Source organism: Musa acuminata, chromosome BXJ1-1 (genome assembly GCF_036884655.1).
Source record: "Musa acuminata AAA Group cultivar baxijiao chromosome BXJ1-1, Cavendish_Baxijiao_AAA, whole genome shotgun sequence".
Taxonomy (NCBI): domain Eukaryota; kingdom Viridiplantae; phylum Streptophyta; class Magnoliopsida; order Zingiberales; family Musaceae; genus Musa; species Musa acuminata.
Window position 1 is genome coordinate 15,336,959 of NC_088327.1, and position 25,059 is coordinate 15,362,017.

Here is a 25,059-nt window from a genome sequence, read left to right on the forward strand (position 1 = left end):
GCAATGTCACGTCATGAACCCGAGTCACGTTAACACCCGCCGCATAACGTCTCCGAGACGAATCGCGAAAGGGTGCAACAAAAACGTGCGAGAAAAAAGATCGAAAAAAAGCGATACCTTTTCCACCCGTTTCCACGTTACTCATATTTATCACCGTCGTGTGATTGACAGATATCTGTGGGTCCCACATAAAAAGCAGAAGGCAGGTAGACGTTGAGCCTGAACCTTTATTTACTCTCTCGGTCGCCCTCTGTCTCTACTTCTGTTCCTTTTCCGGTCGTTCTTCTGCGCGCATTAGGGTTCCACTCCTCTCCTTCGACCGGTCGTCGCTCTCGGGAGAAGGAGAAATATTTGCACTGAATCTAGGCAGCGGCGAACAAGGGATTCGAGCGCGATGAAGCTGACGGTGAAGACGCTCAAGGGCACCCAATTCGAAATCCAGGTTCAGCCCAACGACACGGTAGACTCCCGCGCTTACCGAAACACTCCTCTACTTTTGATTTGTTCTGTTCTTCGCTGGGGGGCATCTTGGTTCTTGATCCTCTCCTTAGATCACTTCACGTTTTGCTCCTGTTTTCTGATTTTGAGAGATGAAGTACGTTGTCGTTTTTTCTCTCCTTGATGGGGGGCATTGCTTGGTCTTGATCCTCTCCTTAGATCACTTCACGTTTTGCTCCTGTTTTCTGATTTTGAGAGATGAAGTACGTTGTCGTTTTTTCTCTCCTTGATGGGGGGCATTGCTTGGTCTTGATCCTCTCCTAGATCACTTCACGTTTTGCTCCTGTTTTCTGATTTTGAGAGATGAAGGACGTTGTCATTTTTTCTCTCCTTGATTTCATGTCAGAGTTTACGCATATCGGATTAGGAATCCATTGATTTCTTGAGTTTTATGTGGTTGTATGATGAACAGACCATTTTTAACATAATTAGTTTTTGATGGAGTAGTCTTGCTTTTTTTTCTCCCCACTGAATATTTTTTTTTTGTAAATTAGTTATTTATGTTAAGTGTTTATGTGAAATGAACTTTATTGGATACACTCTCTCGCGACCTCCTTGGAACTGATTCTCAACTTGATCTGTGTACTATGTGAGGCATGGATGAAAGAAATTGTAGTTTCAGACAGAAGAAAATAGCATGTATTTTTCTGTTACTAGCAGTTGATCTGTTGGTTACTCCTTGTTTAGATTGATGACTTTTACTAGGACATGTAGATTTTTATTCGATTTTGGTTAAGAATTATTAGGTTCTATCAACTCTGCATGTACTTTTTGTACATGGAATATGTTCTGCTATAAACCAAGCCTCCATGATGGGCCTGGAGCATTTTAGAAGACCTTCAGCGGTTGATGTCTAAATTTGTAGAAGCCAAAACTGTGCATGTGTATAGGGAAGTAAATAGTGCTGCTAATTGGTTAGCCAATTCTTCTAGGTCTGTAAATTTAAATTTTTTTGGAAGGAGAACTGGCCTGTGCAGTTTCCAATAGTTTGGACTCTGAAGCTAAATGCTTGTTTTATACTCGTTTTATAAGTTAGAAGGAAGAATATGCTCTGCTATGGGGCTCATTTTTAGTCTTCTTTATATTTTTTTCATAGAAAAAAAAGAATACCGTGATCAAGTCTTGCATGATTGAATGATTTTGTGAAAACAATGTTTGTTTTTAGTTGATATTATTTTGACATGACATTATATAATTTGACTTGTTGATTTAAATATAATACTTGATTAGGTTATAGCTATTTTTTATGTTCAGCATCTTTGTCATCTAGTAGTTTGTTGATACCTGATAGCATGTTTTTTTCTTGTATCACAGATTATGGCCGTGAAGAAAAATATCGAGCATGTACAAGGAAAAGACAATTATCCATGGGGGCAACAATTGCTGATTCACAATGGAAAAGTTTTGAAAGATGAAACTACACTGGAAGATAACAAAGTTAATGAAAATGGTTTTCTAGTTGTCATGCTTAGTAAGGTATTCACAAGTTATTTGACAGGAAAATGTTTTGAATTGCATAAATAGTTTAGAACAGATGTTGAACTTTGATAATATAAATCCAAAATTACTTTGGCTGTTCTTTAATGTTGTAACTTGAGCTTTTACATCTTTTAGCTTATATTAAACAAGTGTATTCTCATTGGGAGGTTTGCTTGTTACTAGAAAAATATTAAAGAAAGTGAGGAACTTGAAAATTCATGGTGTTTCATATTTTATTTGGTAGTATTGACACTTGCTATCTTTTAGAAAGCAAAAACTCATAGTTGGTTAGCGTGTTGCTACATTAGCTTACATAACCTTTTCCATTTACTGTTTTTTGCTGTTGGGTATTTTTAGTTAGTTTGCAAATGTTAAAGATGTGCAAACCTATATCGATTTGTCATGTTCACTATGCAGGACACTTCACCATGAGAAAATGGGATGTTATTCATTTCTTTTCTCTGGAAGTGTTAAATCCCCAGATGGCACAATCTATAATCCCATTAATAGCAGATCATTGTTATGTGACTTATATATGTCAGCTACTATGAGTTCTGGTGGTAAGCTTTTTAAGATTAACTATTAGGTATTAATATCCATTCTGGTTCGTTCTCAGTGGTGAAAAGTTATAGCATTATTCTTTCTTACTATTCCCTTGTTGTATCACTAGCATTTCTTAAATTGGCTACCTGCCAACTGGTTTTCGTCATAGATTTCGTAATATAAGTATATTTACCAATATCTTCAAATATTTGGTACCCTCAATTTGACAGTCCCAGATCTATATAAAGTGCGGCTGGAAAACATTTGATATCTCATCTTAGATTGGTGTGTATCTCCTGTATGGGTTCTGTTTTCTTTATTGATGGTTCAGTTTATGTTTGTGATTGTTGTTCTAGAAGACATGATGGGGACCTGAGTCTGGGAATTAATATGTACAAGAATAAGCAGGATTCCTCTCTTTTCCAAATTTCAATGTTTGCCTAGGCATCCTCAAAAACTCTTTCATGTAATCTTTTGGAATATTGCAAGTCTGAAATAGTTGGGATTTATGACTTTGTTGTTGTTGTGTTATTAGCTATATTATGTATTAATATGAGTTTTAGATGTCATACAACATTCAACTAGTTATTTGAAGAAGCCGGCTATATATAATTCCCATCACTTTCTTCTGCATGTTTGTGAATATGTGGTGGATGACACAGTATATGCCCATTTTTCTGTCTTCCCACTTCAAATTTTTATTAGCCTATTTAATAGAAACTGAGATTTTTAAATTTTAATATAGTATATTTGACATTAGATAACTATTTCTTATACTGTTCTAATCTTTACTCTTACCATTCTTCAAGAGTTCCTTTCTTCTGCACTTCTGGTTTTTGGCTACCTAAGCATAAATTGCAATTGTTATGAAGATCTAATTTAAGGTTACATGATTCGACTTATATTTGTCATGGTTATACTATTTATGGACTTGCATCATCTGTGGTAGGTAATATCTTTCTCCTTTTGTGATTTTTAATGCATCTGTTGCTTAAATAATTTTCAGAGTAAAGCTGCAGGTGTTGGTGGAGCATCATCTGCCCAGGTATTTGTTACATTATGTACCTATTTGAGAGAATCAGCAAATTTTTGTTGTAACCTAATGTTTATGTTGACAGCCCTCAGCAACTTCTACAGTCCAGCATCCCGCTGCTGAACAGACTCCACCATCAGTTCCACCACAAGCTCCGCCACAAACTCAGTGAGTGTACTGAGTTACTTTCTCTCTTCTAAAACAATAAACCCCCTAATGTGACTGTAGTCTCTCAATGTCACTGTCATCTGGTTTGTTTACTAGTTGCTTCTTGTTTCAGGGCCCTAGAGAGTTCCACAACTGGGCCTGGTGGACCCCAAGGACCAAATGCACAGTATGTCTGTTTATAATTAGGATTTTCTTATCATTCTAAAATACATACAAAGTATATCAATGGAGATCCTTTAACATGCTTTTAAAATTGCAAGGACAAAGGGTCATACTTTTTAAGTTGTTAATGCTTGAACTTTTATTTGACTATTGCTTGTCCGAATGTCTTTCAAACAAGCATATTTCTGTCGTGCTTTCATATGTCCATTTATAGAATCTTATGTTCTCTTTTCTGAGAAGTTTTCATAGATGAAATTCCTTTGTAACCTTTATCTAGATCAAAGTTAAGACCAACGAGGGTTTCTCCTTGTAATAGCAGCAACCAAGGCAAAGTGCTCACTCTGAAGTATAGCTGTTAAGTTATGCTTCTGCACTTTCTAGTAATATATCTCAGTTCATGCTTAATGTTTCAGGCCTTAGTAAGCTAGACAACAAAATCCACACCTTCACGATCACCTTTAATGGAGCATGGAGCCATCAAATTCTAACATATCCAGGGGACAGGGGAAGAAGAACCAGCAAGACACGAGGATATGATGACACCATGAAACTGGCAAACTCCTGTGATGATGAAAATCTCATACACCAACAATTATAAGTGAATCATTTTGAATGCCCTCTGGTTGTGTTCCAAAATATTATGACCCACAGGCTAAAAGCCTACCTTGCTCATGATAATTTTGTCACTACTGACAAAGGTCTAGAGAAACTCAACTAAGCACATGTTGCTCCATGTCAACCACTTGCCACTGGTTTAATAAGGGGGCCAATGATTAATAATAAAGTCACATATTCCACCTTGCTTGAGCATTTTGTACATAAATTTTGTCCTTTTGGTACATTGATTTTAGAATTAACTATACCCAGATTAGATAACTATGGCATCTGATTTAGTTGAAAAAAATAAACAATAATCCAGTTTGGTGAGATACAAGTTAAATCAAACGCAAGCAGGCTTCTTGGGAATCTACTGAGATCATTTTATTACATTTGGACACTTATGTGTTAAAATAAGCCTGTTGCCGAAAGGAATATGTCACTTATGCTGTAGTATGATCAACGAGCTGATATCCTATTCTGAAATGTGTCCTCAAATTTAAGTTAATGGTTCTTTATTGCAGGAAAAGTCTTGGATGAAGATATTAGTCGGCCAACCTAATAGGGAATGTTGCTCATGACAAATTCTCTTTTATGTTCTAACACAATACAAGTTTGCATGTCAATATGTCATATGATGCTGTATGAACACCCTGTCCATGTTTATGTTTTAGACTGAGGGTTTATAACCTAATTCTGGTGGGCCTTGTAGACAACATTGTTTGTGAATTTCTATTGTATGTTTTGATGCTTTTTTTTAAGATCATGTGATTTAGTAAGATCAGAACTCCTTATTTAAATCTACCATTCATAATTCTGTGACTAACAACAAAATCTTATTATGCATTAAATGCATGGTATGTTATTTTAGGCCCACATTGGAAATGGAGAAGTGAATGTGATTGTTATTAGGATTAGATGATTTTATTATTGGATTCGAATATTTGGGGTTAGTTAACGAGTCAGTTTTTTCCTTTTGGGGTCCAATCTTGGCATTGGAATCAAGTATTTTTTGCCTGTGGTTTTATGCCTATCAAGTTAATGGGACAATTTTATCGGGTTGGATTATAACAGTGCATCGAAATATAATTCAACACCAACAAATCATAAAGTTCCAACTATTTATTTGCAGGGTATCTGCTGATGCCTATGGTCAAGCTGCATCCAGTTCAGTTGAAGAGAGTAAACTTGAGCAGATGGTTAGTCAATTGATGGAGATGGGTGGTGGTAACTGGGATAGAGAAACAGTTCTGCTTGCCCTTCGTGCTGCTTACAATAACCCGGAGCGTGCTGTGGAGTACCTATATTCTGTATGTAGCTGATATTTCTTCTTTGTAGAACTGACAAATTACTAATCTATGGTTTGACATCTTGATATCAGGGTATTCCAGCAACAGCAGAAATTGCAGTTCCAGCTTCTCCTTTCTCTTCATCTCAGGCATCTCCCCAAGGAGCCAGTGCACCTGATGTATCTGCTTCAGGTCCTCTCTTTGGGGTACCAAACTCGTCTCCCTTGGATATGTTCCCACAGGTTTAGTGTCACACCCTTGCACATGTGTCTTCATTTGGCACGCATGGCATTTAAAAGGCAACTAATTATTTTTAGTAGGGCAATACTGATCTTGGAGTGGGTGCTGGAGGTGGATATCTTGACTTCCTCAGAAATAACCAACAGGTTTGTTAATTGCATTTTAATCCACTCCACAACATTAGTCTTAAGTAACTTTTTTATTTGAGTCCAAAAAAAGCCTCACAAGCTTAGGAATGTGTTCAAATCCTTAATCTCAGATGGATTTCTGAAATTGTTACTTATAGTCGACCTAAGTTCAGTAAAAAAATTTCTGAATTAGTCAGAGGTGGTTCCTTATTAGTGCAATAGAAGCTAATTGATTTGTCAGGGAATATTCTGCTTTGCAATGACTGTCCAGCAGAGAGAGAGCTGGAGTATGGTTGTTATTAGGTATGTGGTTGTTAAATTGAAGTCGACAAATGTTCAGTTTAGGCTGTTAGGTTATCTCGAGAACAATTGGCTTCTTAAAATCAAGTCAACAAATATGCATTGCATTGATGGTTGGGCCTTACTAGCATACCAAGATGACCTTTGTGGTTGGTTTTGCAGTATTGCTATTTTAAATCTTCGTACTACTTTTCTTTTTGTGTAGTTCTTAGCCTTGCGAGCTATGGTTCAAGCAAATCCGCAAATTTTGCAGGTCAGTGAGTTTCATCTGAGATAAAATATAGCTTTCTTACATCTAACTTGTTTCTAACTACTGCTTCGCTTGCAGCCAATGCTTCAGGAACTCAGCAAGCAAAACCCTCAGCTATTAAGATTAATACAGGAGCATCATGCCGAGTTTCTTCAGTTAATAAATGAACCTGTTGATGAAGGTCTTGAAGGGTGAGTCATGTCATAATGTATGATGTTGGTATGACTACTTTAAATTGCCAATTTCTAACTGATATGTGTCTAGATATTGATAGTATATATCAGTCTGGGAGGTTCTATTGGGTGGTTTGAGACATGTTAAATCTAGGGTTCGAAACATGAACTGTTATCAAAGTTGTATTTATATGTTTTGTGTAATAGCACTTTCTCTTGTGTCAGTTGTTCTTTTGTTGTTTTTTTCTGTATCTGTTTAATGATTAAGACACATGGAGTCCTCCAAACTGTGTTCTACATTATACATAGAATACAGTATTGTATGGCAACAGAATGGGGTGAAATAGAGAAAGGTGAAATGGTTAATATATGATTAGCATGGACATTAATGGTGGTGGAGATGTGAATGCTAAGATGGTGTAGGATGAGGAGACATGGGTGATGGGGGAACATGAGCTGTCATTTGATGAGAACCGATCATTCTCGACATGTGGTCTCTATCCATTCTGTATAGCCTCCATGTCTAAGCTTTCTTCTACTGCTTCAGGTAAAATTCTCATCCTTACATTTGGCAGGAGGATAGGGTTTATTCCTAAGGTAAAAACCTTATAAGAAGGGGGAAATTAAGGGTTTTTTTTTGGAGAAATCTTTTTCTTACATTTACAATACTCTACCGCCACCTAACTTTAGCATTGGAGATTCCACTAGTTCACACCTCTTTACTCAAGGCCTCGGAATTAATCTCCTTGCAAGCCATCAGATTTTGAATGGCAGCTGGCAGTGTGAGTGGTTTGCAGATAAAGATTCAGGTAAGCTCTGCATTCAACTAAGGAATACTAGATGTACCATCATTAGTCATAGATGCAGTACTACTTTTACTAAGGGCAACTGTAAAGAAGGGTGACAATGATGCCATTACTGGAGGACCTGGAGGATTATGGTGGACTGTCCTGCGTTTTTTAGGTGCGCAGTGATGGTTGAGTTAGAGCTCATATGGTGCATGGCAAAATGGGGCAACATGGAAGAAGTACAGGGATAATTTGGAGACTGAAAAGGAAGACTTGATCTTTGTTTATATATTTAGTGTCAGAGACATCTATGATATTCATCCTCTTAATAGGTGGAAGTAATCTCCGGAAAAATGGTTAGATGACAATTAGTACAGCTATATATGGAGTAGAACTATTTAGAGAATGTTAGGCTTGCCTTTATCGTTTTTCAATAATGCTACGCTTTCCTCTTCAAACCATTTGATGAAACTCCACTTCTTGGTTATATGGATCATTTACTTCTTTATTAGGATTTATGATCTAACTGGTTTCTTATCATTGTTTACTGTTTAGGAAGATCAAGTTTTGATATCTGGTTGTTTTTCTTCTTTTATATATTTTAGTTATGTAAAGCACTTTTATGCTTATGAGCTGGAGTCATGTGAGTCTATTAATTAGCATGAGGTTTAGAAGCATATTTATTATAGTTGAGTATGATGATAAACCATGGAACTTCTTTTGAGGTAATAATAATTATGATACTTAAATCACAGGTATGAAAATTCAACTTAGAAGGGAGTGCTCTAAAGTGATTTGAGATCAGCAAGTCTAATTTAATCAAATACACAATGAATAAAAAATGAATGAAGTTATTGTCACTAATATATATATATATATATATATATATATATATATATATATATATATAATATTGGTTTGTGAAATTTTCAACTTTTTTAACTTGGCAGAAACTATTCAAGCTTTAGTGTAATGAAGATGCATAAAAGCTTCAAAAGACTTAATTGGAAAAAGAAAAATACTAAAAGAATTATGTTTTGCACTTTTTTCACAATTGCTAAGGTTTTTGAGTGTAAGGATTTGTTTTATAGGCTGAGGTTGCAATCTTGTTTGCATCTGCATATTTTTGTAGCTTCTTTTGTTAAAAGTCTTTTTCTACCTAGAAGTCAGTAATGATGTTTGTTGAACTTGCCGAGGAATTAAGCTTCTTGTATGTGCGTCTGTTTTTCTGCTTCTCGATTAATCCCCATATCTGAAGTCTCGAATGTTTTCTTATGCAATTTTTTCAGGGATCTTTTTGATCAGCCTGAGGAAGACGAGATGCAACATACAGTAAATGTGACGCCTGAAGAGCAGGAGGCAATCGGACGAGTATGTTGTTCATCCCTTTTATACATGCTTCTATGCTATTTTTATTTTCTCCTGATATACATAAAACATGATCAGCTTGAAGCAATGGGTTTTGACCGAGCTAGAGTTCTCGAAGCATTCCTAGCGTGTGACAGGAATGAGCAGTTGGCAGCAAACTATTTATTGGAGCATGCAGGTGATGAAGATTGAAGGTACTTTGGAGAGTTCAAAAAAAAAAAGTTATCCACTGGTTAAATAATTTCTTGTATCTGTAAGCATCAACTTCATCAACTTAATTTTTTTATTTGGCTGAGCAATCTACTAAGTCAATAGAAATAAGATTAGTGAAGAAGCAATTCATTGTATTTGTTTGTATGATTAATGAGTTACCAAGCTCCTAACATCTTTTAAGCCTAAAGTATCTGGAGATGTTTAGTGTCCAACAATACCTGACATTTTATGCTAGACTATTTCATGTCTAATTAACCGAAGACATTTTTTTGCTTACAATGTATACTTTCAATATTTTGGTGCTTACTAGTAATTCATCGTGTTGCGCACAAGGGAACTGGGATTCATCAATACACCACCCAACTTTTGAAAGACATGGATTTCTCTGTGAAACAGAATCCCGCAGAAGTTGGAGAACATCCGGAATCTGGATGGTCATCTAATTTAACAGACACTGAGGCTTAATCACTTGGTTACTCCTCTAGAGAAAAATTGTACTTTGGATGCAGAGAAAAACTGTAGTGCAAACATAGACATTAGACCTTATTCATAATATTCTTTTTAAACAGCTAATTTTTTGTAAAATGCTGTTGTCAGTCAATGAGCTCATCTTTTTTGGATATTTAAACTTTTTTTTTTAACATCATTTGTTGCTCGATCAGACTTTCGTCAGTGGAACATGTTTCTCTTCTGATGTTTTTGAAGTGCAATCCATCTTATCTGTACGTATGTTGACAGCAAATTGATCATTGTTAACCCACAACTCTTGCCCAGCTAAAACGGTGCTGCTGCTATATTGCGCGCAAGATTGCATTTGTTCTAGCAAATCTCAAGACGAGCGATGCCCCAAAGCCTGCTGGTGCTCATGTAATCGTAAGCCTCGATTTCCTTGACATTGTTGGTTAATTAGACTATTCTATTCCTGACTGCTGTTCTAACCATTGTGGTTTCTGTTTCCACCGTTATAACAATGACTACACTCTACAAAGCTATATATATGTGCTGATTATTTCTTCAGTGACCAGAAAGTGGATCACTCTCATGAAGAGAATCTCTTTCTGTATCTGATTGCAGTCGGATGTGATATTTTAAAGACCTTTTGGTATACATGATTTTTTGATTAATTTGTCTAATTAAAGAGAAAATATTATATAAATATATATAATTTGACCAGCTAACGGTAGTTCTGATAACTATGCCTAACCCACTTGCAATGGGTCCACTATGTGCTTGTCCTCATCAGACCTCTAAATCAGGTTGACTGAGACTGAGAAGCTTTTACTGGTTGACCCTTGTGAACCTTCTCATCATGTCAACTGTCATCCAGTCAACACAGGGGGACCCATCCTCATGTGCAAGTGGTGGGACCCCGCGTTGATGCTGGAGTTAGACCAACCTTTCGATGACAAATTCATACGCAAAACAGATCCTTACCTAACTTCTGGTAGCAAATCGACTTTGAAGTCAAATTTCATGGGGTCAATCTCGTGTGCGGAAATCGACCGGACCCAACTCCCAATCTTTAATTGCCCAAACGCAACCAACGGTTATTTATCTGTTAACGAACTCGAATAAATGCCTTCACGTTGGTCCAAGCAAAGAATAGACCACAATTCTTCACCCTTCTCTTTCTCCAAGTTCATGTGACTCCCCCGCATCAAGCCAAACCAAATTAGTGGCCCTCCATCTCTCTCTCTCTCGACAACGCAGCATCTTCATTTGCCCCGCGACCGACGCTGATTCGGGAGCTGCTCCGAGGGTCCGGACTCGGATCTCTCCCTCCTCTTCCCTCCGTCGCGGGGTACGTGCAGTTTCCCACCCTCGAAATGCCAGATTTCTTCGCTTCCCGACGCTTTTTGATGGATGGTTTCTCTCTTTTGCTTGTTGTTACCGATTGGTTATCGTTCTGGATTCGCCGGATCACTATCTTCCGGGCGTCAGATCTATGACATGCGCCACTGCTCTTTTCTTTTCTTTTTTGGTTACCATGGCTACGGATTCGTTGCTTCTTCAATCTTATTTGGTTGATCTTTAATTAGTGCACTACAAGTATGTGAACATTTGCAGCGATTGCATGTCCTATTGATGTATGCAATTCCTCTCTCTTCGGAAGGAAAAAGGACTCATTTTGATCGTTTCTCCGCGATTGCATCCGAGCTTTTTGGTTTTCTGCAATGATTTGACAGTCTAGTATCGTCATGCTGAGGGAAAAGGCCTCCTTGTTTGTGAGAGAGTTTGCAGTAGATAGATGCATGCATCATAGGGATTGTTATGCCCTAGTCGTCTTACATAGTGCCAGGCATCTTGAAAGTAGTGGCAACACTATATTCCTAGAAATTAAGACAAGTTATTGTTGTCAAAACCTACATATAATATTCCTAGAAATTAATACAAAGTTACAAAGGACATTTTCTTACCCTATAAAAGTTCCTTGTTCTTGAATTGTTCAGAAGATAAATACTAGTTGGAGTGTGAGTGACAGCCATCTTTTTCTTTTTATTCAGGGCTTCAGTGAGTACTTGAGACAAATCTAAACAGAGATGGTTCTTGATGCATTGTCATCGCCTCACAGGAGGTCTCAGAACTCGGTTTTTCTGTCATCTGCAACCAAGAAGCACGTATCAGATCACAGTGAGTTAGGTTCTTGGTCTACAATTCTTGAGCGGCACAGGTTCCTCTTGACGATGCTAGCTTTGTTGGCATTCCTGTGCACCATCTATCTGTACTTTGCGATTACCTTGGGTGCTACAGATTCCTGTTCAGGGATGTCAGGAGCCGACAAGGCACTCTGCCAGGCTAAATCCTTGCATAAGGGGAAATTAAAATTCTTCTGACCACATTGCTGCTGGAGGATGAAGTCCGGCTTGTGGAAGGCAAGCCCAAAAAGTCTTGGTGCCCCTCTTCCTTAGTTCTTCATCACCATTTAAGCAGAGCAGATAATGACCATCATGCCAATCACAATTTTATTCATGATGTTTGCTGCTAAAAATAAAAACAAATTAGTGATTGTACCCTTTTTGGGAACCTGATGTATCTCCATGATAATGAACTCGTCGGAGAGTATTAGTCTTACTGGTTTGGTTTCTAAAGCTCTGTTGCAGACATTTTGGCACATGGAAGGTGACATATATCTATGAGAATGCAAAATAAACATGTAAAGTTTTTTGACGTGCGTCTGATGAATAGACATTATAATAATGCACATTGATGATGCATGATTTTCCTTTTTGAAATAATCAAACATAATTTATTTTAATATTTATTTATAAGTTAATATTTTATCATCATTGTCGTAAATATGAAAGCTGATTTTATGAGCCTTCATGTTCGTATCAATAATAATAAAATATTAACTAATAAGAATAACGTTAGAAGAAGGGTCGTTAGTAAAGATATTTATCTTATATTGATTAAAGAGTATGGGAACCAATAACTTACAAGTCTCTAGCATCATCCTTACTCTCAGAGGTATTTTTTGGGCTCATCCTTGAAACATAAAATCTTACGAACTCATCGAAAGTTGATAATTTGAGTTCGAAAGTTGATAATTTCTCACGAACTTTTCTATTCGTAATTTATATTTGAATATTTTTGGTGTTGAACTGGTTTATCATGGAGATCCAGTGACCTATTTCCTTGGGTTTTATGGAGGGTTTAGAGTGTCAAGGCGCATGTCCGAGCGTGGGCCAAGCGAGAGCCTTCACTTGGGCGCCGGTGAGGGGCGTGCCTCGGCCCACGCGTCCGCCTGATTCAAATCGGGTCGGAGCGAGCCAGGTCACCGGATCTGGTTCGATCGAACCAGATCAACTAATATTCACACCCAACCCAACCGCGGTGCGCTCGCCCGCCACGAGATCCCAGGAAACCTAATCGACGGCAGTTCCTCTCTTCCTCTCCATCGGCGGGCGGCGGCGGCGTCTTCCTCCAGCGGGCTCGTCGTTGGTATATTATCTCTCTCTCATCCTCATACTCCTCCTCTTCCTTCGCCGTTGCTCACTCCGCCGCAGCCGCCAGCGTTCCCTCTTCTTTGGCTCGTCACAGCCATCTTCCCCCCTTCCTCCCTGCGCCGACAGCCTCCTCCTCGTCCCTTCGCTGGCGTCTTCCCTTCTCCTTCCTGCGCCGGCGGCTTCCTCCCGGCAGCGCAGCAGCCGCACCTCCCCTCCTCCTCCTTCTCCTTCTGTTCGGATCCTTCATCCTTCCTCCCCTCCCAACTGACAGCAACCCCCCCTCGCCATACCCAACAACCCCCTCTCCATCCTTCTCGTACTTCTATGTTAATTGTTTTATTAATATAGATTTGGACAAAATAATTTGGTACTTTAAATGAATGTATTTGATATGTCATTTTTTGTTTCAGTGATTATTTTTATCAATTACGATATATATTTTAAAATTTTTAATATTCATGAGCACTTCACTTTGACCGGGTGAGCACCTACAACCTTGGGTGTTTTGACACCTTGGCACCTTTTAGCATCTCTTGCCTTTGATTACACTTCTTACTTTCATGTGCTCTTATTAATTCTCTCATTGATTGCTTGTAGCTGGTCTAGTTTAGCTGGAGGTATCTTGTATTAGGAGGTTGCTAAGACTTGCGTTTAGGATGTTGGTATTAGGAGGCGGCCAAAAATTGGTTTTTATCTTTTGAATCTATCGACCAGGGATTGGATTGATTTAGTTGTTGGTTGACTTCTTATTACTTGTGCTCTATGGACTGTCCTTTTTAGCTGCCCCCTTCTGATGCCTGGCATTTTGTGTTAGATATTAGGATTGCAGGATATACTGTTAAATCACCGTAGATCTGATCAGTGTAAGTGCCCTATTGCCTAACCTTAATGGCCAAAATTGAAGTGGGCTTTTCTCTTTGCAAGAAGCAGTTCTTCAATCTTAGTTGATGGTGCATGCAGTTTGTTACTTTTTGCAGGGTATTTGTTTTCTGTTGCATCTAAATGTGCAAAACTTTGTTGGCTTTTAGTCCAGTTCTTATGTGCTTTCTCCTGATAGTTTCTCTGTTGTAATTGTTATGTCCATTTCTGATACGGACTACTTATTAGGAACCCCAGGAGAAAGTATTGACGATATTGGAAATTCAAGAAGATGGTTTTGAAGTATGTCTCAGCATCCGACTTATGCGTCATCCATGCCTTAGTAGCAATTTTTTTATATTTTGCATTAACAATTACTCTATATATGTTCTCTACCATTTGTCACCATCACCTTTCATGTTTTAGTTTTCCTCTTTTCATGTCTTATAAATTTGGGAAGTAATGTGCTATAGTTTTATGGGAATTTCCGATATTTGATTTTTATTGGATTAAAATTTGTATCTTTCCCTGCATTTACTAGTGAAAATTCTTATTTCATGTTAAACTGTTATCACTGGAACCTTATGGCTTTCCTGCAGTAGTTTCTGTATTTCGATATTGCCTCTGTTATCTAGATGGTCATGTTATGTGCTTGTCTTTCAGGACTAAACTCTGCTGTTTTACTGGTGTCAGGTTATATATCCAGGAAAGGATATTACATTTGTTCGATCTGACTCACAGGTGAACTTGTTCAGATCTTATTGTGGATCCATATACATGATTCAAATATTTTTATGTTCTGTTTCAACTAATTCATGGATCTGTTTAGGTCTTCTGTTTTGCAAACTCAAAATGCAATCAATTACTTCCACGATGGTCTGAAACCTGCTAAGCTTACTTGGACTGCAATGTACAGAAAGCAACACCAGAAGGTATATGTTCCAGATTCACTCTATTTAATAGAATTCCCCAGTTAGGAAAAGGTTAAGAATTTTATTAAATTTTAAACATTTTAGTGAGCCCTTTGAAGAGGTCGCTTGAATTTTGGGTAAGTTACCATATTGTTGTTTTCAGATATCATGAACTTATTCTATTTCATACTTCAGAGCTTTGTTCTGTATGGTAAAGGACTTCCTATGCTAGTAAATTTTTTGGTCTTTTGGTCCTTTGTTTGGTTTTGGTCTAAGCTTTACCATTTAATTAGTTGTGCGTCTATGCTACACATTGTGAAACTCCAGAACACCTTCTTCCATGTCCCATCTCCATCCCATATCACGATCTTTCCTCTAAACCCTACGAGTTCGATCTTCCCTCTCCCCCATGGTTACCTTGTTGAACGCTGCTTCTGCCACTCCCTTCAACACCTGCCTTTCCAGATGCTGCAAGGTACTAACCTCTCTACTGTCACTTTTTATGTTTTCCTTTTGTCTAGATTGTCTACCCTGGCATGGATGATATGATCTTCTTAGTATTTTTTTTGGTTTCTTTTCCATATCAATGTATTTAGTGAATTATTGACTTAATTCTTGTCTTTCTTGAACCTTGCTCTATTATGAGGAGATTGGCTTTTGGGAACCCTATGTTTTCTTATCTTTCCATTGTCTTGGTCTGATTCTTTAGATCACCCTCATCTAATGCTATTGTCCAGGTCTCATGTTTCTAAGATGATTCTTCTCTGGTCTTCTTTGTTTCTTTCTTTTGTGGGAAGTTGTAGTGTGAATTAGCAACTGTTGATAGTGTCAGCAATTGGTTGATCTGGAAATCCAAGAAACACACATTGATCTATTCCACGATCTATGGGTGATAATATCATAATTCGTATTTAATTTCATGCTTCAATCTTAAGCTGATGAAAGGATGGCTGCAAGCAACAAGCATCCAAAACCTATGGATTTCATGCCAGATTATAAATTTGCATTGAGAATTTATCTTTTCAATCTTAAATTAAGCTATTTCTGTGCAATATCTCATGAAACACTTGTCTGATAACAGCACAATATGTCATAGTTGTGATTCTTGTGAAGCCAGTTTTTATAGATATGACCACTTCTTTAAAAGCCTAGGTTTCTTGGCTCCACATATAATAGATTGTGACTGTTGAACTATAAGTAATTATTTGATAATAATTGAGTAAAATTTATTAAATATTGAATAGGATATGGTTCCACGCAATGTATTTAGTATGTTACTCATGGCACTCCCTCAATCAATTGAGTTGAATGTCTTTCTTCCTAAACTAAGATATTGTAATCATGGTAACGAATATTGAGCTTAGACAACATCGTTGATTGTACAGACAATGATTTAAAAAGTGCTAGGTGCCAAAAGACATCAAGATCCCAAAATGCTTAAGGCGTTAGGCGTTCTTTGCTCATTCGAGCGAAGCAAGATCCTCTAAAATATTAAAATATAAAAAATATAATATAATTGATAAATATGATTATATAAAATATAATATTAATTACTATTAATAGTAGATTATCTATTGTTAACAGTAGTTAGAAGGAGCGAAAAGAGTCACTGACTGTGGAAACTAGGGAAAAGAGTCACGATTATGATGGTGTTGAAGCTGTGGACGACGGCAGTGGGGGAGGAAGTTTCGGATGACAACAACAACAACAGAGGAAGCTGCAGATGATAGCATCGACACCGGTGGAAGCTGCGGATGGCGATGTCGTGGGTGGAGGAAGCTTCAGAGGTGTCTGTCGGTGGCAGAGGAAGCTATGGTCCTCTCCCTCGATGGTGGAAGGAGCTGCACACGGAAGTAGTGGCGACAGAAGGAACTACGCACCAAGGCTAGGCTGTCGGCGGCGGAGGCAATCACCAACTAGCTACTGTTCAGTCGAACCAGACTTAAAAATTTAGTTTGGTTGCTTCATTTAAACCGAGCGTTCGCCTGAGGTGCTCGGGCCTCACCTTATGTTGCTTCACCCGAGCACCTATTTAAACCATTGTGTACAGATAAGGGGATAGTGATACTAGATCCATTCGCCAATGACATTAGGACATAGCAGTGCACGAGCATTGGTATGGCCTCGATGGTGATAAGGTTGTTGAGGCAGTTAGGGTGTGTTGTTGAGGCAATTAGGGTGTGGTGTTGAGTTTAGGGTAGAAGAGCAGACGGGAAGATATTACACAAGGCTCTCTTGTTTGTCACGAACTTACTTAGTTTTGTCTAAGTCGTGTGGTACCTTTACGTTTTCATCTGTAAAGGGTCAACCTCCACAAAACCTCTTATGGTCCCTTAAGGAGCTACAAAAGAGAAGACAAGTTAGAGGAATTGTTTAACCTAAGATCTTGCAAGCAGACATTTTAGCAAACACTTGATAGGCAATGCAAAATACAAACATAGACTTCATAAGCTTTGAACAGTCGTGTGACAAAGGGTCCAAGGTGGTCCGTCGCGATCAAAAGTCCCTACAAGTATCCACATAACATTGCTGCAGAACAAGGCACCGAACCAGTCCTAGACACTACCCCAAAGGTTCATCCAGCCATGTGCCACCCGTGTAGCTCTTTGGTGTTGTGCTGGTTGACACTTTGCACCACTTTGTGGAGTTAGAAAACCCCTAAAATGGTTGCCTGGGTGGCCTGTTTTTGGGTAGTTTTGCCTTTGCGTGATGATTTCACATAACCAACATTTATAGGACTAAGATGGCCAAGCAAACCAAAATGGGGTTGTCAAGCCTATTGCAAGCTCTCTATATGTTGTGCAAGGCATGAACAAAACCGAAAGACACGGACATATACAAACATTACGTCAAACACCCTTTATACAAATTTGTCGGTGACATGTTGGCAATGGACCGATAACATAGGTTGAGAAATGGAATGAGGAGCATGGTGTCACTTGTTGACAGTGCCCAATGAATGAGGCAATGGCAGTTGGCAGGAGGAGACGAGAATAAGGTGGTTGACAAAATTGATCCAAAAAAGCTTAAATTCAACCAAATTGAAATCCCAGCCACTAGGACTTGCTTGATTCTCATAACGCTGCAATTTCAAATTAATGGTCATTATTGTCGGCAGCATCAACTAATGCCAAATTGGCCTTGTCAACTCTCTATAAACTTCTATCTAATAACGTATCACCTGTTGCCATGTCAAATTATACACATGGTCACTCCTCACTGATAGAAAAATTGTGGCATCTTCACAGATACATAGTGGAATTCTCCCTGGGCATCAATAAAAATGGTTCCTCATTCCCATATTTGATTACCCTGTTTTCGTTCTTGGAAAAAAGAATAAAAAGACAACCCTCTTAAGGGTCGGTTATCTTTTATTGTATTTTTAGAATTTTTTAACTTAATTTTAAAAATTGTAGTGGTTTGCTTTGTTTTGTTGTTCTTTTGTGTTTTGTTGAATTATTGAAAATGCATCATTATCGTTTGTGAGCATATAGATATGTAGCTCAAGGCTTCTTTGCTATAATATGTTCTTTGGATTATTGTGCTTTTGTTTTGAAATAAAACTCGGGATCAATATAACTATAAATCTTGGTGATTTCCCAGAAAAAAGCCTCAGGTGTTTGGTTTTTCTTGATCGACCCCCTTGTTCTCAATATGCATGCACAAAGCATAGTTTTTCTCATTGAAACCCGGGTGGTCTGGACCTTTTCTCTAGCCAACTGATCTAGTGAAACCAATTACAATGCTTTTGAATGTGCTTACAATGTTTTTGATTACTAAGGCAAGATACTGATATACTATTCAAAAATACTATAATCGAGCCACAATTATTTCAAATCCCTACCAATCTTATTTATCAAACCTAAAGTTATGTTTTCATCCAGTTCACTGGATGGTTTAAACCTAAGCATGCCCATCCACTATCCAATTAGCTATTTTAATTTTATATTGTAGAAACACATACATAGCTTTAGTCTGTATGTCTTTTAAGCATCAACATGTAGAATTTAATATATTTGAATGCTCAAATTTGTGGTTTAGGTCTGATGGCTTTCTGGAGGCCAGTTCAGCATTATCTCCAGGGAGACTTATATTGCTCCCTCATGCATTTGAGGCAGTATGGTTCAAAAGTTGATTGGAATAAGCTTCGGCCAATGATTTTGAAAAGAATAAGAAACAGAGCAAAAGATTATCCTGTCATGAGAATGATTCCTATAGCACAAGATGTTCTAAAATCGAGAGAAATGTTGGCAGAAGGCATCTCTACTCTCCTCAAGTTTATCCCGGTTAAGTCATGCAAGTAAGCATCTATGTTCCTTGCAATTCTTGTTAGCTACAAGTTTTTTGTTTGTTAATCCATTTTCACTTCTGAAAATGCTGGTTGTTTTCATTCTCTGTAAGGCTCATATAAATATTCTTACAAAATAAAGAGTCCTGCCATGAACATGTGAAATTATGAATGAATAGGAACTTCTTTCAAATATATTTCTTTAGGGAACTAATAAATGCTGATAGTTGGAGACAGATGGGTTTCATGTCCCAAAACTTTCAGCCTTTTAATGTCAGCTATGTTGTTTGTTAATTATTTTGTCCCTTGGATTGTTACATAAGACATCTTTTACTGTCGCCTGAACTTCTTGTGTATCCACTGATACTTGTTCAGACCTGCTTATTATATTTACGGGGAGCATTATATATTTATATTGTTTTTTCAGTATTGATTTCTTGAATTATCCTCTTACTGTTCTTTCTTGTTAGTCACAGGTAGTTATGTACTTATGTTATTCCAATACAAGGAACTTTTCTTTTATAAAAAACAGTCACTTTGCACTTCATTTAGTTCATTGGGGATTGGTACTTTGTACGATTTGTTAATCGCTATGAGATTATGAATTGGTAGTTTTCCTTGGATCTTCATTTGTCTGACTCATTCTCATGATTTTATAATTCATCCTTCATTGTTCCTCTTCCTGAATTTGTGTCTTCCCTTCCCACTTCACCTTCTTCTTAGTTTTTCTCTTTTGTTTGTTTTTCCATGACTTAATTGCAATTTTTTCAATCATCCATTTAGTCAACATGATCTTAAATTTAGATAATTTTGTCTTGAGTGGTTTTTTTTTGTAGCTTGTAGCTTTTGTAGGAGATTTCTGATTTTTCAATAGAATAAACTTCTTTCTCCACTGGTTCTGGTTATTAAATATCCTTCTTTCTTTCTTTTAGTTTTTTCTTTATTTTTAGAAGAAATGAAAGATCTTTTTTTTTGGTGCTTATGAATAACTACACTCGTTCTCTGCATGTTCAATCCATTCGTAAGCCTGTTTACCAAACCTGTTGTATGCAAGACTAAGACCATCCATGGAATGTTCCTCAGTGTCTTATGAGGTGAATGAACCTGTAATTGTTGTGCGTTAAATAAACCTGGATAAGATGCATCACGCACAGGATTTATTTGCACGCCAACCAAAAGCAACTTAGTTGATATTTGTAGTTTCCGAGATAGTTTGTTATTGGCTGACTGCATACTTGTTCTGGTTAGACTAGAATTCTCTTTTCTTTCTCATATTCCTACTAATTTTATCGACTGTTTACAGCATGTCTGATGCCCAGGCCTGCATATGATTGCTGAAATCTTGGCCATTTTATAAAGTGACTTGAACTGTTGCTCTTCAATAACGTTTATTTGCAGTTAATTGGTATTTTGGGTGAATTGGAAAAAGAATTGGCTGATTCATTCCACCATAACATGATTGTGAGGCTGATTTTAAGTTTTGTTTTTCATCTGTACTACAAAACAATATTAGACTTTCATAGCGGAGCTATTTTTGAACTTTCCAGTTATGATCTTTCTTCCAGGTTTTGTCCTGAAGTATTTGTTGGTGAGACAGGGCATCAGATTAAAACCTGTTATGGCTTTAAGCATATTATTAAGGACCGGCCACACCATTGGACTGAAGGAAAATTGAATGATATCCTCACTCCAGTTGAGTCCTTTCATCTCCAAGATATGCATCAAAGCATCATAAAGCATGACCAGAGATTTGACTTCCATCGTGTTCCAGCTATTGTTGAATTATGCTATCAAGCTGGAGTTGAAATTTCAGATGAAGTTTTGTATAATTGCAGTCCAGAATCCCCTCGTAGCCAAGGAAACACAGTAAAGGCTGATGTTTCGTTGGACGAAGACATCAAGTTAGTTGCTCAGGTCACCTTGGATGCCTGGGAGACGCTCAGGCTGGGAGTACAGAAGCTATTGCTAGTCTATCCAGTGAAGGTCTGCAAGTATTGTTCAGAAGTCCACGTTGGGCCATCAGGGCACAAGGCGCGACTCTGTGGGGTTTTTAAATTTGAAAGATGGAAGGGATCCCACATGTGGAAGAAAGCGGAGGTGGATGACTTGGTACCACCAAAGATGGTGTGGCATCGGCGGCCTCACGATCCACCTGTGCTTGTGGATAGCGGGCGGGGTTTTTATGGGCATGCACCAGCTGTCGTCGAGCTCTGCATGCAAGCTGGTGCCAGAGTGCCGATGAAGTACTTCTGTATGATGAAGGTCCATGGGCTCACGGCCACTTGAGTTTTATGATGGTCACTCATACGTGCTTCGATTCAGATATGACACTCTAAATGGCACCTTCATTTTTTTCTCAAGAACAAGTGATATGAAACTTCACATATTAATGATTTCTGACGTCCTCCTGAGGGATAGCATCTCACTGCAATTCATCGGATTTGACATTGAAAGCAGTTCAAATGCCAAAGTTGATCAGGAAGTTTGATCGGAAGGAGATCCGATACCTATTTCTCGCTGTGCAAGAGACTTGAAAGTAATCAACTGATAAAGGTTTCTCATTTGATACTCCATGTTGTTGTGGAGATTTGGAGTGAAAAGATTAGATTATGCTGCAAGACTCTTACCAGCGGGCAGCTAAAGTATCACTTTGTTGTGATGCGTGTCAGTAGTACTGAGGAGAATTCATCCAAATACAAGGGGATTTGAAGGTTCGTGCAAAACATGCTAATCGTTTACGAGCTAAGATAACTAAGCCAAGCAAAATAATAATAATAATAATAATAATAATAATAATAATAATAATAATAATAATAATAATAATAATAATAATAATAATAATAATAATCATATAGTTAGTTCATCAAGTTTTTGTAAGATTTTTCTCCATATCTAAGATCGACGATCATCTCCGCAACAGATTCAATCACCAGCGTTGCTACGCCTTCATCTAGAGTTGACCTTGATGATCAACTCGATTACCTGTTGAACGGCCTTAACTAACAACCATGGACCGGTTGCCATACCCGGTCCGGACCGTTCTCTGTTGAAACAAGTACCTGAATCCTCCGAAATGGCCGGTTTCGCGAGCCAGTTTGGTTGCAGAAATGGGTGGTGCGTCGGAGACACCCTCGTCGCGACTCTTCCTCGAGACTCGGACCATCGCCCTGTCACAGCTGGAAGTCACAAGTACGCACTAGGGTTTGTGAATCTCTCTCTCTCTCTCTCTTAAGCTTTTTCGGTTTCTTAGATTGTCAGTTCGTGCGAAGTCCTTTGCCTTGATCCATTTTCCCGTTCGTGCTATTCATCATGTTTGTGAACCCCCTCAATAGACTATGCTTCTGTTGTCTCTTGATGTAAGTAACATATTTATGATTGAATTTGCAAAGATCCATGGAGAAATACATAGAGAGTGTTTCTTAATGGCTAGATCGAAGCCGACTGTGGATGATTCTTCTGAGGAAGGGTTTTTCTGTGTGAATCAATTTTTGATGATTGGTTATTGTTCCATTCTTTAAAATGGTTTTTCCGGTTCGGCAAATCGAATTGGGTTTCCAACCATAAGGGAGATCTGCGTCAGGTACAGTGATTTCTGTCATGATCTTTGCGGTGAGTTCTGGCGTTTACAAGTTACAATGAATGCAATTACTAGTGGTGATGCTAATTTTATCTGCCTGGTCGTCAATCTATCTCGGAACAAATTGATTGCAGAGGTAAGCTGGTTGAGAAAGTCACAAGATGTTTGTCACAGTTCTATAAAATAAAATAAAAACAATATTGAAGCGAATGATATAGGGAGCATTAATTGTTTGAGTCACCAATGTTCTTCGGTAAGCGTTTAACTACTTCCGATGAACATGTAAGCACTTGTTAATCAGTTCTTGGAATAACGTGGAACTTGTTATGTCTGCCTTTCTACATAAAAATTATCAACTGAGATGAAAGACCTAGTTTGTCATGTCATTGGGCCAGCTAAATCTACCAATTGTTTTCCTAATCATTCATCTAGAAATCTGATATTGTAGTCGGTTGGCCAAGATATCAGATTTCTAGACTGGGATGAGTTGGTCCAAAGGAGGAAGAGTTGCAGGTGGAGGGCGAGCATGGATGAGAGAAAGAAACAGAGTAAGAAAAAGAAAAAGAAACAAGAGACGGTGATTGCCATTGCTATCAAAAAATTTGAGAAATAATGCGGGTACCGGCCGGTACGTTTACCATTTAACCCACCTTGTTTCATTAGCTTAATCTGGGCTTTATGCTCGGTAAGATACACATATTGAGTGATATGCCCAATATGAACACTGATGGACCACATATAGGTTCAATCACCATATTTTCTTTTTCCTATCTTTTTAGTTTTATTGCATTTATTTTTGTTTCCATTTCTCAGTTTTTTAGGTGATCTCATTGCAATTTGATTCTATTGCTAGGTTATTCTAGTTCTAAATATAAGATAGTTTGTGCAAGTAAAGAAGATAGTTGGGAGGAACTGAAACAACTTTTACAGAATAATAAAAGAAGTAAGAGAAATAGAAAAAGGATAATAAGGATTAGGTAGCATTGCAGGTCTTGTATCTACTTAGTTTTTAAAGGATCAATAATGCTCAGGGGAGTTTATAGGTTTCATTTACTCAGCTTGAGATGCATTTTTGGTGAGTTAATAATGACATCTACTACTCTTCACAAAAGGGCAATCCAGTGCCTGAGGTTTCCACTAATGTGGTGTCCAAGGAGGGTCATTGTGTGTAGCCTTCAGCAATCCAAGAGACTACTACTCCAAATCAAAATTGTTGATCTTGTGTATTTGTTGACGGTGCTTAGTTTGCTTATTTAAGATGTGGTTCTGATTAAGTTGACATTGCTGCAGTGCAAACCGGGGGCACGAAGATCATTTAAAAATTATTTGTAGAGGAGAAGGATGAGGCACTCGACCTGTCCCAAGGAGAGAGAGCCCCTGGGGCTTCCCTGAAGGTGATACACGACAGCCTCAGGCACACAGATGCAACGACCGTGCAGACAGACGTTATCCAGGTTCTCTAGTTGGTTTCAAATCTTCAAAACTGTATTTTCATTTGATCCATGGTTGAATTCTGAAGTCCTTCTGGTTTCATATCATTTCTGTTTGGTTGTGCATATTTAGGAATGCGCTCAGGTTGTTGACTCTTTTTAACTTTTTCAAAATTCTAGTGTGCTAAGGTTGAGTAAATTTTCTCACTCCTTGCCAACTTTATATTTGAAAGGTGAATGGAATTAAAAAAAAAGAATTAAAATGTTTACATCTACCAAACCTCTTATGCCTTTAGATGCATGTAATGTTGGTTTCCAGGATCTGTCCGATTTAGCATCAATTAATTTACTAATGTTTTATTTCTTGTTCCGTTTTTAAGTACTTCTATAGGGTACTCTTTATTTTTCAGCGTTTTTGTATACTCTACAAGGTGAAACTTTTATGTTCAATTTTTGTTGCTTTGAAGGAAATCCATTTGAAACAGTTCCAGGCCCTTCCGAGCTCTTTGGGCAATGCATGCGATCAAAACCTGGGTATACTTGATCTCCTACTGCTTTCTATCTTACTTTGGGCTTTCTACGTCAAGAACAGAAATTTTAACTGATGGGTGATTATAGCAAGTTTTATATTTCTTACATTTAACAATGAATGATAGATAGCCTTTTCTAATTTATTGCCGACTCGTAAGTCGGTATCCAAAACCTTCCCCTACCAACCAGCGTGTGTTTGGTGAGTCAAATCCTAGACAACTTGGCTATCGACGCCTTCAGTCATAAAGACGTAAATTCCTTTTGGAAGAAGCATCATCTATTCTAACC

At 37.9% G+C, this 25,059-nt stretch overlaps 2 protein-coding genes and 2 long non-coding RNA genes across 10 annotated transcripts; all 4 read left to right on the plus strand.

Moving 5' to 3' along the window:
• The first annotated feature begins 255 nt into the window (after positions 1–255).
• LOC103998312 (ubiquitin receptor RAD23b) lies at positions 256–10,246 on the plus strand. 5 transcript variants are annotated; one of them, XM_065186814.1, is made up of 13 exons: positions 256–460; positions 1,813–1,974; positions 3,527–3,565; positions 3,639–3,721; positions 3,834–3,887; positions 5,613–5,790; positions 5,862–6,011; positions 6,090–6,155; positions 6,643–6,690; positions 6,766–6,878; positions 8,938–9,019; positions 9,095–9,210; positions 9,968–10,246. In XM_065186814.1, exons 1-12 carry the CDS (start codon positions 395–397, stop codon positions 9,206–9,208), a joined length of 1,155 nt encoding a protein of 384 aa, XP_065042886.1. In that variant the 5' UTR covers positions 256–394; the 3' UTR covers positions 9,209–9,210; positions 9,968–10,246. The 5 variants fall into 5 exon arrangements, with proteins under 5 accessions (XP_065042886.1, XP_065042867.1, XP_065042893.1 ...); XM_065186795.1 differs by having other exon boundaries at positions 10,004–10,246; XM_065186821.1 differs by having other exon boundaries at positions 5,862–5,975; positions 10,004–10,246.
• Positions 10,247–10,970: 724 nt separating this feature from the next.
• On the plus strand, positions 10,971–12,301 carry LOC135587246 (uncharacterized). The gene is made up of 2 exons (XR_010475803.1): positions 10,971–11,030; positions 11,734–12,301. It is a non-coding gene; the product is annotated as an uncharacterized LOC135587246 (long non-coding RNA).
• A 766-nt stretch (positions 12,302–13,067) lies between these two features.
• LOC135676057 (APO protein 4, mitochondrial-like) lies at positions 13,068–21,794 on the plus strand. Of its 3 annotated transcripts, none has more exons than XM_065186861.1 (6): positions 13,068–13,171; positions 14,293–14,337; positions 14,728–14,775; positions 14,864–14,966; positions 18,987–19,245; positions 20,799–21,794. In XM_065186861.1, exons 5-6 carry the CDS (start codon positions 18,992–18,994, stop codon positions 21,517–21,519), a joined length of 975 nt encoding a protein of 324 aa, XP_065042933.1. In that variant the 5' UTR covers positions 13,068–13,171; positions 14,293–14,337; positions 14,728–14,775; positions 14,864–14,966; positions 18,987–18,991; the 3' UTR covers positions 21,520–21,794. The 3 variants fall into 3 exon arrangements, with proteins under 3 accessions (XP_065042933.1, XP_065042917.1, XP_065042923.1); XM_065186851.1 differs by having other exon boundaries at positions 13,075–13,171; positions 14,284–14,337; XM_065186845.1 differs by lacking the exon at positions 14,293–14,337 and having other exon boundaries at positions 13,070–13,171.
• A 646-nt stretch (positions 21,795–22,440) lies between these two features.
• On the plus strand, positions 22,441–24,520 carry LOC135676068 (uncharacterized). Its single transcript, XR_010514126.1, has 2 exons — positions 22,441–22,589; positions 24,101–24,520. It is a non-coding gene; the product is annotated as an uncharacterized LOC135676068 (long non-coding RNA).
• Positions 24,521–25,059: the final 539 nt, after the last annotated feature.

Coding starts and splice junctions, on each gene's coding strand:
- LOC135676057 (XM_065186861.1), top strand. CDS start 18,992: ATGGCTTTCTGGAGGCCAGTTCAGCATTATCTCCAGGGAGACTTATAT. Junction 19,246..20,798: donor ATCCCGGTTAAGTCATGCAA/GTAAGCATCTAT, acceptor TCTTTCTTCCAG/GTTTTGTCCTGAAGTATTTG.
- LOC103998312 (XM_065186814.1), top strand. CDS start 395: ATGAAGCTGACGGTGAAGACGCTCAAGGGCACCCAATTCGAAATCCAG. Junction 5,791..5,861: donor CTGTGGAGTACCTATATTCT/GTATGTAGCTGA, acceptor TCTTGATATCAG/GGTATTCCAGCAACAGCAGA. Junction 6,156..6,642: donor TCCTCAGAAATAACCAACAG/GTTTGTTAATTG, acceptor CTTTTTGTGTAG/TTCTTAGCCTTGCGAGCTAT.